Here is a 14205-nt window from a genome sequence, read left to right as displayed (position 1 = left end):
ACTCGCTAGCAGTTCTCCGGGTTACCTTTCTCTCTGCAAGGCTACAGCTCTTACCTGCTCTTCCACCTGAAATCCCTCGCAGTTTCCCCCTTCATTAACACGTCACTCTATTAAGATAAAATATATCCATGTTCTCTTTCCTTTCCATTTTGGCACAGCCTTTCAGAGAAAGACCTGACTCCACTGTCCTCAAATGTTCAGAAACACAATGAAACTCAGCCTGGGACTCAAAAAGGCTGAAGGGACTTTCAACCCTTCTGCTACCCAACGAGCTACCCAAATCTCTGTGTGACTACTGAGGTAGTCGTATGGCTTCAGTCCTTTAAGGGTATTCCTGCAGACAGAGCCCCCCTATTCTCAGGACCCCTGCCTTGATGCTGAAAGAAAAAAGGTCACCTTGGAGTACTGGAACTGGCGTATAAAAGAGCGACTTTGCACATCAAGGAACCTTTAATTACTAGCATGAGTGTATATTGTTCTTCATTAAAAATGCCTGTAGAAAAAGGCAATAATACTGTAATTTCATTTTTGGTGTGGCTGCATCTAGTAATTTATTAGCATCCTGTGCTTCAGAGACTCTTGATAGTGTTGCTCCATATCATTTTGCTTTATCCAATACAAATATATAATCCTTTACTGTTGTATGACCGATAAAAGCCAGTGTTTTCCTGGTTGAAAGCTGTAATCCTAAAACTTTCATCTAAATTTTGGCTGTAGGTTCACCTATTAATGCAGTAGGGTTTATCATGCAATATCAACAAGAGCTGTTAGCTGTCAACCGTCCTTCCATATTTTGATGATGTAACCAAATACATGCAAATAAGTTGTGACCGTCATCCTTCCTTGTTAAAGTTTGAAATCAAACAAGTAGGTCCACCATATTACTGCAAAAAAAGAATGTAAGAGACTTGTGCCACAAATCACGTTTCTGTTCTTGTTCTGTCTCAGAAGCTGGTACAGCCACAGCAGCAATTTACTTTAAGAACACTGTTAGTCAAGGAAAAACAGCTTCTTCCAATGGGTAGTATAAAGTCATTTTTTACTATATGAGTACTGCCAGAAAGACTGTACATTTCACTTTTATATGAAGGTGTTTCAGTCTGGAGGTGGGGGAGGGGACTCAAAGGGAACAAGAAATTGGTTTGTCTTTGTGTTGTACATTTAGTGAGTATTTTTACTACTTTAGCTATTTTCATTTATATAAATAAAGCTTCTCCTTTTTTATCTAAACCTTACTTTTCCCCAAGGCCTCCCTGCAAATGCAGTGACACTTCAGCAAAGGGTAATTGAAGCTGCAGCACATTTACAGCAAAATGCCATTTTTAAAGGGTGCAATGAAACATACTGCAGAGGCAGGATTTTTAAATTCGCTATATGGAAACTGATTCCCTGTAGGAATGAGAGACTTGAGGATTTAGGACTATATCGTATTGGCTGCCACTTCTTCAGCCCTCTAGGCAATAGCTTTTCACAGTAAACTTTGGTTTCGCATGACCATAAAACCCCTGATACTCAACAAGAGAACGTAATGAGCAGCTCAAAGAAAAAGAAAATAAATGGAGTGCACAAAAAAAATCACAGCAGGATTGTTTCTTGTTCCATAGCAAGATCAGCTGCTACCAAATCTTCTCCAGAGATGTCCACTCCTCACACATGCTAGCCTCAGTATCACTTGAGCTCTGCAGCTGGTGCTCCCCCTCCCCAACCTTTCCCTTGACACCCCAAGGCAATGAGATAATGAAATGTAGTTGCAGAGAAGATATCTTGCAGAGAAGAAACAGCTTTCAGAATTTTAACAGGCTTTTTATGTTTTATATTTTCATTTTCCTGTTTTCATAGAGCATTAGCTTCTTACAAAAGCAATCTTTGATACTGGTTTTAACCATTCAGTATTTCAGTCTAGAGTCAGCTAATTATTTTCTTAGTGGCCACAAAAGTCAGCAGTGATTAGCAAAAACAAGATACCAGCAGTAAAATCATGCCATTAAAAAACAACAGGCTCATTAACAAAAATGCTTCAGTTTAGTCAAGCTTTCTTTCTGCTACCTCTGCTCATTCCTGGAGTCTTTCAAATATAGGTCATTTTTTGAGGCTGTAGATCTGTAACAATATTAGATACTCCAATTAGTCAGGTAAAAAAAAGGACAGGTACTCTGTTTTCTAAGAGAGGTGTTGTGGTTTTTTTGTACTAAATGAAAGTGCATATGTGATGAGTTTCATTTATTCAAAGAGAATTTTTAAAGTCTCAGAAGTCTTTAAGTGTTACTAAAAAAAAAAAAATAGGCAGCAGCAGCTTTTAAACTTCAGAGGTGAATGGCCAGAAAGAATAATTCTTTCTTGACATCAACAATGTCCTTATTCCTTTTTAAAATGAAGTTTGGACAATAAGGAGGTCAGTAGATATATAATACTTCATTTGCACTAGAAGAATAGCCAGTATATTACTAATGGTTGGCTATCTTAAACCAAAACTGGAAAGAAATCTGCATCACAAAACTTTAAACTCTTTGACAGCTCTGATGTGATTGGAGGGGCAAATTCACCTCTTGGTTTTGGGAAATATAGCTGATTTCAGTGAAGGAGTGCCTGAGATGAGGAAGTTAGTGGGCCAGTAACACCTCTAGCCAGTGGAGCAGGTGAAAGCCATCGGAAGGTAAGAGGAAGGAAATAAGCATCCTCTCCAGCCTGTATTTGGGCCCATTCACAATTCAACACGACACCAACATGTGATAATATTGTACGGTCCTACAGTGCCAGTCAGGCCATGGGCATGGATTTGGTCTATGATCTAATGAGCTGACTGACCATTCATACTCAAAATTCACTTTAATGAATAATCTGACTCCAAGAAATCCCTACCTAGTATAAATCATACTCTGCCCTGTGATAATTTGGGGGGAAATAAATGATGCTTCATCACTGGCAGTATCTCCAGTCACCAGTGTCTCCCTTGGTGGTGGCTGGCAGAGTAAAGTGTTTACTGGAGTTACTATTTTTCTGTAAGCTTTCAGATTTGGGTTACTGTTCTCAAGTAAAACACAGTATCTAGCCCTGAGCACTGTTTCAAGTCAATGTGGTTTACTCTGCATTAAAAAATAGTCTATTTGCACTAATGCACTCACTGACCATGTCTCAACTGAAAAGGTGTTTTATGAATCCACCTCTTAACTGTAATCAAAGATGTGAGTGCTCTCTCAGTTTCAGTGCAAGGCGAAACATTAATTTACCTTCAGTGTTGATTTGAACTAGCCTATTTTGCTTTGCCCTGAAATAAGGAGAACACAAAATGTTCCCACCTCTCCATTCATAGTGTAGCTTCTTCAACTATGAATCTCCCCAACTATTCTGCAAGAGTTTCTCTGTACTACATATCAGTATCTTTGTACTTTTCCACCGATGCAGCATTTAGAGAGTTCACTTCCTCCCATGGCCAGGAGTCCTCATTTTCCTTTGCCCAGAAGGACTTCCTGACGTGCAAGAGAAAGAAATTGTGACTTTAATTTCCCATGTGGGTGGACAGTATGGTCTTGTCCATGTTGGGTAAGATTTCATTTTCACAAAGGTTTTCCTAATAGGATGGGGGTTGTTTTAACTAACTTGCTCATATACTTCCTGTGTTAGTGATAAAAGCATGGTATGACTGACAGTGAAATATATAGTAGTATAAAGGTTTTGGAAATAGTAAACCAAAAATGTGCCATCAGAACACTATTCCATGCAGGTAGCTAGTATGTCACCATATTGCTCAAAAATTCATTTGGAACTTGGACTCTAACACGTACATATAAAAGAAAAATCCAAACAATGTGTTCTGTGCTTGTGCAACAGAATCACTATCATGTATTTGGAAGTCTATGTTATTATCAACAGTCACATTAATCAAGATGCAAAAGAAAAACAAAAGCCTCTGTATATAGTAGTTTCACTGTGGAGTTTATCATAACTAAATGATACAAATAGTGAAGATTGAACTTTAGTAAGTTCTATATAGCAACTTCGGTAAGTTATCTAGAGCAGCTGAGCCCAAAGCAATCAAAATATGGACCTTTTACTGAACTCTTGCTCTGCTTTGGAAGGTGTATGTATGAAGTCTTCTCTGGAGAGGAAAATGTTGCTATCACTCTGAAAACTTGCCTTAATAAAATAAAATCTTTGACATACCTTAATAGAGATGAAGATTTTTTTCAGTTCCTTTTTATATTTAAGGCCATCTTTCCATTAATCGAGTAGCTGACTAAGTTTAACGCCATGTAGTTAGCCTCCATTGAAATGTATGAACAATACAGTTTTGGGTTTTAATATTCTCATGTACTAGCCTATGTATTTTATTTTGCATAGAAAGTTATATTCTCTTGTTTGGGTCGTTCTGTTTAAAAAAAATGAACAAATTTCTTCAATGCTTTAAATTAACTGTGACAGACACACCATTTTCAAAAAGTGAGGAATCTGTCACTGCTTTCTGGCAGTGACTTGAAACTTGAAAGCCCAGTCTCTCCTTCCAGTGGTGGGAATGGAATACGAGGGGGAAAAAAAAAAAGTTAACTGTTTTGGGGTTTACTCTACAGATGCATCAGGAATCAGATCAAACTCAAGAACGTCTTTGTTTGGCTTATTAGAAATTAAATGAGAAAGTTGCATGTAACATGAAAAATGTAGTAAAAGTATGTTCTTCTTGGCTATGAGCATGAATATTTTTGCCCCTGCTTACCATACCTAATTGGCTCACAGCTTATCCCCTTATACCTGGACGTTTAGCAGGTTTCACATTTATATTCCATTTAGAAGAATTTTATTGACCGTGCTGAGTCAGGAGTACTCATTTCAATACTTGGTGGCTGAGGGAGTTAGCTAAAGTCTAAAAGAAGATCTGAGCATGGTAAATATATTCTGAAATGTTAGTTTCTTCAACAGGCATTTTAAAAAAATTGTATGGATCAAGGCACAAGAATTATGTGTCTCTTTAAACAATAGGTACAACTGGATTTTTAGATTGATGGAGTAAGGACCTCCAATGCTTCAAATCTTCAGGAGTAGTTCAAGACTGGATAGTTCAGTTTATGACTGTGTTACCTATTTATAAATGAAATTAAATAGCCCTACTTTAGACTTAGGAAAAAGGATTTTAATATACCAATCAATTAGTTTTGTTTTGATAACAGTAGCAAGTATACTGTTTCATCATCAGTTGAAATCTTTCTTTCCCTTTCCCACTGGCTCCAAGTCACCTTCCAATCTTTGAAACTCCTGTCTTTTCAATCTCTGTCTTTTGTGCACCTTAAAAAGTGGTTTTTTTCCCTAGTATCAGAAGGCTTGACTCTTTTGTGTTTTACAAACTTTAATATTCTACACATACCTGTAATACAAATATGCTGATCACCAATAAAATAAAACAATATGGACAGTAACTAACATTTGCTGTACTGGTTTCTGTATAGCTTCTATAGTTCATTACAAGACATAGACAGAACATTATGCAACTCTGGGGGAATATGGAGAAATTTGGAAACTTCCTCATGTACATGTGTATGTCAGGTGTATTCTATGACTGTTGTAACAGGGGTAATGTTGCGCTATGATGTGATAGATGATACACTCTGATTTCTGCATTTCCATTTTAATGACTGTGTATATGATCAGTTGAAGTCATTGGAAGACAAAACTAGAAATTGATTATCTACTAGCTGGTTTAGGAGAGAGTTCAAGTTTGGGGTTCAACCACTGGACCACAACTGTAGGTAGCTTCCTGTTTGCTCCTTTAAAAGGCTTAACTTCTAGAAATATCTTTTCGGGGGGGGGGGGGGGGGGGGGAATAAAAAATAAATTAATAAATAAAAATAAATAAAAATTGTACCTTTGTAAAAACTGAACTAGTTTTTTTTTAAACTTATTCTTCCTGAGCTTATTTCATTCACAAAATTTGAAAAAGTATTCTGAAGATAATGCCAACTAAAAACTATCTGGCAAAATCTTTTAATGTAGTAGCTTCATTTTGACACTTTCTATTTTTTCCATTATTTTCTTCCTTTTGATCTCAAATGGAAGTAAAAAATCAAATGTATTTCTATTATCTTTTGATGATTCAACTCCTCATCTTATTAACATACCATCTGCATTAAATGTTATTCACATTGGTGCTTTAACATAAATGCTAGAAGCACAAAACATCAAATAAAATCTGAGCTGGCAGAGTAGTGCAGTGGTGTTTCCAGAGCTGACTGTACTGCTGCCACAGTAGGTATTTATTCTCTGCTGAAAGTGAAAGGGTAAGGTTTTCTTATCCTGAGGCAGACATTGTTGCCTGTGTAGAGAAGTAGGAGGTTAGTTTTCTCTAAGTTTTTGTGGGAGGGTAAAGAAATGGATCATAACACCATTCTCATTTTATTTGTCTAAAGCTTTCAGCCAAAACCCTGGAGAATTTTGACAGCCGTTAGCAGTGGCACCACTTTGTTCCTTCAAGTTTAGATATTTACAAAGCGTGTTTTTCTCTTCTGTTTTTAGCACAAGAAGAATGGGCCACAACCCGTTCCAGCCTAAAGGCACCGCCTCCAAGGTCAGCCAGAGGGGGTTACAGGGAACACCCCTATGGTAGATATTGAAGGTCCTCCTCATCTGTGACCTCATCTCAAAGACAATTAATAGCCTGTGGTCTCCACATAAACAGCAACAAGACAAGTAATAGTCCATTTCTTTTCTATCCTAGGGATTACTGCTCATGATTATCCTATGTACTACTTGTATTTCCTATAACATTGGAGTGACATTGACATTAGTATTATTTTATAACACGGACTTAAAAAAACAGAGACAAAAAATCTTTGGCAAGCATTGTCTATAAACCATTCAAAGATGATGTTCTGTTGGTTGTATTCATTGCTGTGTGTAACTTAAAAAGCATGACACTGTTACAGATCTTGAGTCTCTCTACATACTAGCTAAGGCTGAGTTTTTGTTTAGAGTTGCTGAAAGACTGTAATATGATTTTTTTTCCTTTTTTTTTTTGAACCAGACAATAATCAAGCTGTAGATAAGATGTTTTAACCTGTCTTTTTTAATATATGTTAGTTTAGATTAAGATGTTCGATATTAAGTTTGTAAATTTAATTTTAAATGCTGTTTTAATGGGGTTGAAAACAAGCAGCTACTGTATGTATGTAGCTAACTGAATTTGTTCAGTGTTTTAACCTGTATTTGTTAAAAAAAATCACATAAAGTTCCATGTGTAAGCTTCTCTAAATAGGAAACCATAATTTTGTCAAATATGTTTGCCATAATTTGTCAATAAAGCTGAAACCTTTTGTAACAAACTAAATTTGGAATTACTTGTTTTCTAGCTTTAAATGCCTGCTTTATTTCTTTTTCAAGAGATGCCTAAAATGGTTTTTATATAAAAATTACAAAAATGAACCCAAGCCTGTTTTAAGATTTTTTGTGTAAGACTTTAAAAGTTGTATTAATAACTTCTGGTTGTTAAATAATTTAAAAGTTAACAAACTAAACTGTTACATGAATCATGGTTAGTATCCACTAATGTATAACATGTTAATGGAAAAAAATGCTTTAGAACAATAAATGGATTTTAAACTATCCTCTAAGCTTGATCTTGCTAAACACAAACTCTGATTGACTTGTTTGTATTAGCATGTCTCTCGTGAGAATGTAATGGAGTTTAAAGAGGTAAGATTACCACTTACCACTGTTAGACTGTCTAAATGCTAGTTCTTCAACCTTTGAGTTTCCCCGCACATTAAATATCCCATTCAACATGTAAGCATTGCATAGATTCACCTATTTGTTTTCACTCAGAAGAGTGCGTTGACTGCATTTTTCGTAGTATATAACAATTTGTCTTGATAAACAAATCATCAGTGTCACTGCCCAGTTGTTGGTACTCAACTTCAAAAACTTTATTTGTAATTTTCAGTGCTAAATATCACCGCCCTTGAAGGCAGTTTAGAGGGCTGATATTTCTTTTGAGACTATCAGACTTGATGGCTGATGATTATTAAGGAAATATGTCGCAGGACTCAAAGGATGACTAAACGTTAAACAGGTAACACTAATAGTAACTCTGTAATTTTGAGTATGCAACAGTAATGTTAAATATTCTCAGTTATTAAGTTACTGATAGTTAAAAAAGTAAACCTACCAAAAGATAACAAATAGGTATATAGGCTATTAAAACAACTAATTAACATTAACTAGTGACAACAAAATTATTCTACAATATATAACCCTCAAGGTAATAAACAGAACTAAAATTAACAATAATAGTAATGCAACTCTTGCTAACTACAAATATATAACCTAAATTTTGATGAAAAAAGAGAAGAAAAAAAAAAAAACAGAAGACTTGATGATAGGGATGCCAAAACTGTTAATCCTTTAAATACAGTCTTTTTGTTTACAGTGGCTTTTTGTCAATGTGATTGGTTTACTTTTTTGATGAGAATAAAGTACAGGCCTATTTCTGTTCAGTTTGTGAACAAAATCTCTTGCAGCTGGAGTTGCATGCTAACTCTTTTTGAATAGTTTATGAAGCGTATATTTTGTCATTTAAAGTGTTGAAATTAATTCAATAGGCTACGTGATGGTTACATTGAGTTTATTCTGTCTCACTATTTCAGGGACTCACAGGCACTGGACAGCAAAGCAGCAGATCTGCTGAGAAGTGGACAGGTAAGCTCTGCCACATCTCAGGGTTTTTTTCATATTCCCCATTTTATCTGTGCATTTGTTTTTACTAACACAGAGAGACATATTCAGGTAGAGTTTTAAAACATATAAAAACAATTCTTCCCAGCAATGTTTCTTTGCATAGCAGCATAGTGATTATGGTATAACGGCAATCAAAACATTTGCTTTTATATGCTCTGATACCCTTCATTTAAATCAAAGAAGTCTTGCTGTCTAGCCTTTTAACGGTAAATATTAAGATGGTGTACTTTATAACTGCTCCTCTAAAAACAAGAGCTGGTGTTTTTTAAAAGCATGCCTACGTTATGGAAGCAAACTAGTCACGTGACATAGAAAAATACAATACTGGCTTACCTTTGCTTCTCAAAATATTTATCATTTCTTGCTATGACAAAAGTATCTATAAAGAGACTCTTTCGCATGGCAGGTTTTTAATTTTTTTTGTGCTTTAGAATGGCAGAGACATTAATGGTATTACCATGCAACGGCACGTATCAAGGCATAAATTTCTATATTTCTCTGTTAAATATGTTTCAGAATAGAAGTGTATCTTGGGTAACCTTCTTCTATAGACTTCAGATTATAGATGAGATTTCTGATGAAAGACAAATGTCATTGCTGGAAACATTTAAAAAAAAGTTCAACTCAGATGACAACCTTATTGACTCAGAAGTGTCAACCTAATCACAATACAAAAAGTACAAATTCTCCTCCTCTGTCATGATTGTTAAACTAGGTTAGAGCCAATACGCAAAACTGATAGTGTTGCACACCAAATACACAATCCCAGACACATTTATTACTCTTGCGTCTTTTCCCATGATTGTGGTGTGGCTGATTTAACGTTTCCAGTTTTTGGTGTAGTCAACAGTTACTTACAAACCACAAACTGTGTTGTATAGCGAGATATAAAGGGCTTAATTTTCTTCAGGGTTGCCTCAAGACCTGTGTAAATTGGTTTGATTTATGCGCTACAACCACTCTACAGGCCAAAGTGATATAACTTGCCTTAGAGATTTGCCTGCATATTACAGTCACATCAGCGTGAGCATACCACTGTAGTAAAAAGCTTCTGTCTACCCACCTTGCATATAGTTATACAAATGCGGTTCAGTCAGTATATGTTATATCTATACAGGCAAGAAAAACACGTTCCACTGCTATAAATACAGTTCCATACTAGTACAACTGTGATTATAGATTATTATACATTAAAGATTTTACTATATAGGTATTTCAGGAAATGCTCATCTGCCTTACTGAAATGATTAATTACACAAAACTGTGATCAGGTCATACCTGATATAAGAGACATCCAGGGCAAAGCACATAAAATTAATTTCTCACTTGTGCATCAGATTTTTATGTGAGGCTAACTACTGTGAATGCCTTTAGGATGGACTCCAAAAAATACAGATTTATAGCAGAGCAGCACTGTCTCAAAGTCTACTTTGCAGCCATTATTTTTGTAGATTGAAAAAAACCCTGCAGAATATGTCAGTAAAATAATGCTTTGTGAAATATGCTCATACAAGGGTAAGTTAGTAAGTCAGTGCAAGCAACTTTTTATGCAAAAATATTTTGTATTGATTTTTAGAAAATTGGTGTGAAAAATTACCTATGACTGCATGTGCTGTTCTGGGCTATGAAGTGTATTTCACACCAGTTTCTGAAGAAGTCTTAGAGTTAATCAGATATGTCTTTAAACAAAAAAACCCCACCTTCTTAGTTTGTGAGAAAGTAACAGGAAGAGTGTGATTGTTCTAATTAACAGTCATCTTTAGCTCTTCCATGAAATGCTGTGATGTATTCCACACATCTACCAGTCAGGTCAGCCATAATTCTGAGGTCCTGAAAACTTACATGCATCTTCAGAAAACACAGGACTTCACTTGTGCTAGAGATAATTTCAAGACACTAGTCACCAACCAAACATTTTCTTTGGATGAATTCACATACCAAGTAGTTTTGTTTGTAATAGAAAGAAAAACTAGTATAAAATATCAAAACAACGAGTAAGAAACACGGAAGAGAGAACCAGAGCTGAAATAGCAAAATGCCTGTTAAAAGATTACTAAGATTTTTTTTTTCCAGGTTGACCTTGTCTATAGAACAGTTTGATCTGTAAAAAAAAGTAGTGCATTATAATTTTCAGCACTTAAACCAGCAGAATATATTATTTTACAGAACTGTGCTAAAATATTCTTAATGGTACCTCTGCAACATCAAGCAAAATATTCTTTTCATGGGATTCTTTTTAAAATGGAACTATCTACTTTTAAAAAATTCTGTGCTTTCAAGAGACAGTACATAATATATGCACTCCTGGATGAAAACCCCTATTACCCTAAATAGGTAGGCTATTGCATTACAAATGCAAACAATGCACATTCCAAAAAGTATTTGTTATTAATAGAACCAACGAGCCAGTTTGGAAATGTATTTCTGGAGGTGGGTTGTGCAACATTTGACAGTCCGTGTTGTTGGAATGGTGGCTGGATAGTGTAGTGGATGGCACAGTGACAGAATCTGCAGCTTCATATCTCATGCAGTCACAGCTTCCCTTGATGGAAGTTTAGTCAGAGAGGCGGGAGCAATTTTCAAGTCCAGATAGAAACAGAGTAGGAAGAAAGCGTCAAGGGGCTGAGAGCATTGTCACCTGCTCGAGCAGAACCCGCCAAGCTGCACCATCAGGGACAAGCTCCTGGAAAAGTAACAGGTGAGGAAAAATTGCACTACTGAACTATTTTGTCTAGCAGACTTGTTGCATGTATTCAAAAGCCATTCTAACTGAAAAAATCAGACATCCCTAGAGTAGCGATCTTTATCAGAAAATGAAGTGGCACCATGTAACTATTTCTTTACTGTACAGCTTATGTTACAGTGTTTAAACAAGATCTTAAATATTCATATGAATAAATGAAGAACCTTAGGAAGAACAGGATACCTGACCTCACCTCAAAGGATATTGACAATATTTTTCTAGCTCAATGAGGTCCTCAACCTCCTTTCAGAGTAACGGAGCTATAGCCATAAAGCTAGGGGATGCTCTTATTGCACATGCCCCATTCAGTCTATAACCCAGAATCTATAACGATTAGAATCGGGATAATGAACATGTATCAGTGCATCAGTTAGAAGGCTTAACGTGTTACTGTGATAATACGGATTTATGGCATTCCTTGTGAAATATCATCCAGGAGTATTATCTGAAGGTTAAAATCAAGAACAAGGAAGCAATGTATTGTTGCAAATAAACACCAATTTGGTCTACAGTAGTGATGTATTTCCCTCATGTTTAACACTAGGAGTGTTGTTTTACGTACTGTTTTTCTAAGAAGTCCAAAATTTTGCAGTAGTCAAATAATACAGGTACAAAATTATAAACAATGGCAAAGGAGAGTCATAGAATAAGCTAAACATAAGAAACAAAAAGCCTTTCTTAACATCTGAAAGAATATGATCCATTGAATGGAGGTCCTAGAAAGTTTTCCCTTTTGCATTGTATTAACTTGAAGAAGCAAGTCAAGATTGTATAAAGGTTAAATAAGGACATCACTGGATATCAGTGTTGTCCATACAAGTGCCTTAGAGATACCTCATCCTCTGTAAAGTTTGTGGGTATATTTCCTTTCTTTTGTGGAAAAACACTATCAAAAATGAAAAGATAACTGAGAAACTCTACCTGAATTTCCTAAGCAGCTGCATGTTTTGACAGAAAAAATGTTTTCCTGGAATATTGTGAAACAAATACCAAATCTAAAGAAAGTTACAATCTCCCTACAGAATCTATTTACTAACAACTTTCTAGCAAAGATATTAAGGAAAATAGGTGATTTTTTTTCATAAGTATTACCTGAACTCTTTTATAATGCTGTAGAACTTCATTGGTGAATGGCTCAAGAAGGTGAAGTAGTTTGGGAAAAAATTTCATATAGTCATAATCACTTCTCCCTATGTCAGAACATATGTATTTTTAGGGTTCAGGAAGGCAGAGTTCATTTGTAGATACATTTTATCAAATTAGGAATAAAAAAAGAAAGAATTTGACTAAGACATTACAAAGTTTTTTTAAAAAAAGCAATAATTTTGGTTTACAAAAATTGAAAAGTCTGGCTGTAATTAAAGACCTGTTTGGAAGAATGAAGATCATATTTGTTACTATTTCAAGTCATCCTCTGTTGTCAACAGATCAACCAAAGTACAAAAAGAACCCTAATTAATAGAGTAAAATCACAGGAAAAACTGAAAAATATTTGAATGCTAAACAGAAAAATAAGTCTAATGTCTTCTGAAGTTTTTCTGTCCTCCATTAAAAACTTAGATGTGCTCTGTGACCTCCATCCATTATTAGAACCCAAGAGTTATCAAAACCAGTATGTCATGTTCTCCATTTTACTGTGTTGGTCTATGCAGACAGGAAAGGTGTACAGGTAACTTTCTCAGACCAGTTACAGCTTCAGAGATGATCACCATCTTCCAATTTGTTGTTAGCTAATGCCATTTTTCTAGTCTTTATTATTGCTTATTGGGACCTGGCTGAAACCTTTGAAATCATTAAGCCTTTCCTTTTTCTTCAGGTGGTTTTGCTTCTGATCCTGCAGGTTAAATACCAACATTCATTGGAAACATTAAGGAAAGCTATTCCCACTGAAAGATTTGCTGGTATATGTAGTAATTAGGTAAATTATGTGCTTTGTTCATGAATATGCTGATATCTTTTAGTGAGGACATGCTGGTGTACAGTATTTATGTTCTGAAACAGTGGCATCTAAAGTGAACTGTGGCTCCCAATATGAGTGTAGGAAAGATTTTCTGTCTTTTCATGATCTCTGGTTGACTAAGAAATTTATATTATGACTCAGCAGAACATTTCAAAATTGTTGAAATGCATCACTATAATAGTGCATATCTGGGACAACATTTTTATTCACAAACAGAAGCAATCTCTGTCAAGCATGAGAAATGCAGATTTCTAAATTTCTACTAAAAACATGTCACTGTTTTAAAGGTTTGTTTTCCTTATATAAATCCTATTAAAGGGCTGTGTTTAGTACTTATTGAAAGACATAAATGCATCCTGTCCTGACATAATTGAATTAACTTTGAAATCTAGGATGATTTACCAGAGAATAACAAAATTTATTGAGAAAGCAATTTCAGGCTTTCATATTTCAAACCCGTAAATTAGAAGGAAGGTTTACTGGAGGAATATCAGACCTATGCTGTAATGGTATAGGTCATCATTCACATATTAAAAGGAAAAAATGAAAGAAAATGCTGTGTAGTTGCTTCTTTAAATCCAGTGTATGCCCAAAGAATTTTTCAGAGTGCTGTATAGAAATGATCAGAACTTATCAGAACTTTCTGATATCTTTTAGCAGCATTTGTGTGTACAAGTAGGATAGTGTAAATGCTTGACTGCCCTGGTAAGAGTCGAATCAATTCTAAAAATAATGTTTCTTGTTTCTTCAGGTTACTGCTGTATCCTATTGATTTAATTGAGGTATA

The 14205-nt window shown here is 35.3% G+C and overlaps 1 protein-coding gene across 6 annotated transcripts in view; it reads left to right on the top strand.

The window, feature by feature from the left end:
• Positions 1-14205, top strand: part of KHDRBS2 (KH RNA binding domain containing, signal transduction associated 2) — a 393310-nt gene that overhangs the window by 352054 nt on the left and 27051 nt on the right. For 5 of the 6 annotated variants that reach the window (XR_008748216.1, XR_008748214.1, XR_008748217.1 and 2 more), the window contains exons 9-10: positions 6499-6672; positions 8625-8676. Coding sequence is in view for 1 of the 6 variants with exons in the window: in XM_055811149.1 (XP_055667124.1) it covers positions 6499-6596 (98 nt within the window). In the remaining 5 variants the exon portion in view is untranslated. Of the gene's footprint in view, positions 1-6498; positions 7587-8624; positions 8677-14205 lie in introns of those variants that run through there. The other variant, XM_055811149.1, reaches the window with a different exon arrangement.

The sequence above is a fragment of the Falco peregrinus genome, chromosome 7, assembly GCF_023634155.1.
Source record: "Falco peregrinus isolate bFalPer1 chromosome 7, bFalPer1.pri, whole genome shotgun sequence".
Classification (NCBI taxonomy): Eukaryota; Metazoa; Chordata; class Aves; order Falconiformes; family Falconidae; genus Falco; species Falco peregrinus.
This window is presented reverse-complemented; position numbering and strand designations above follow the sequence as displayed.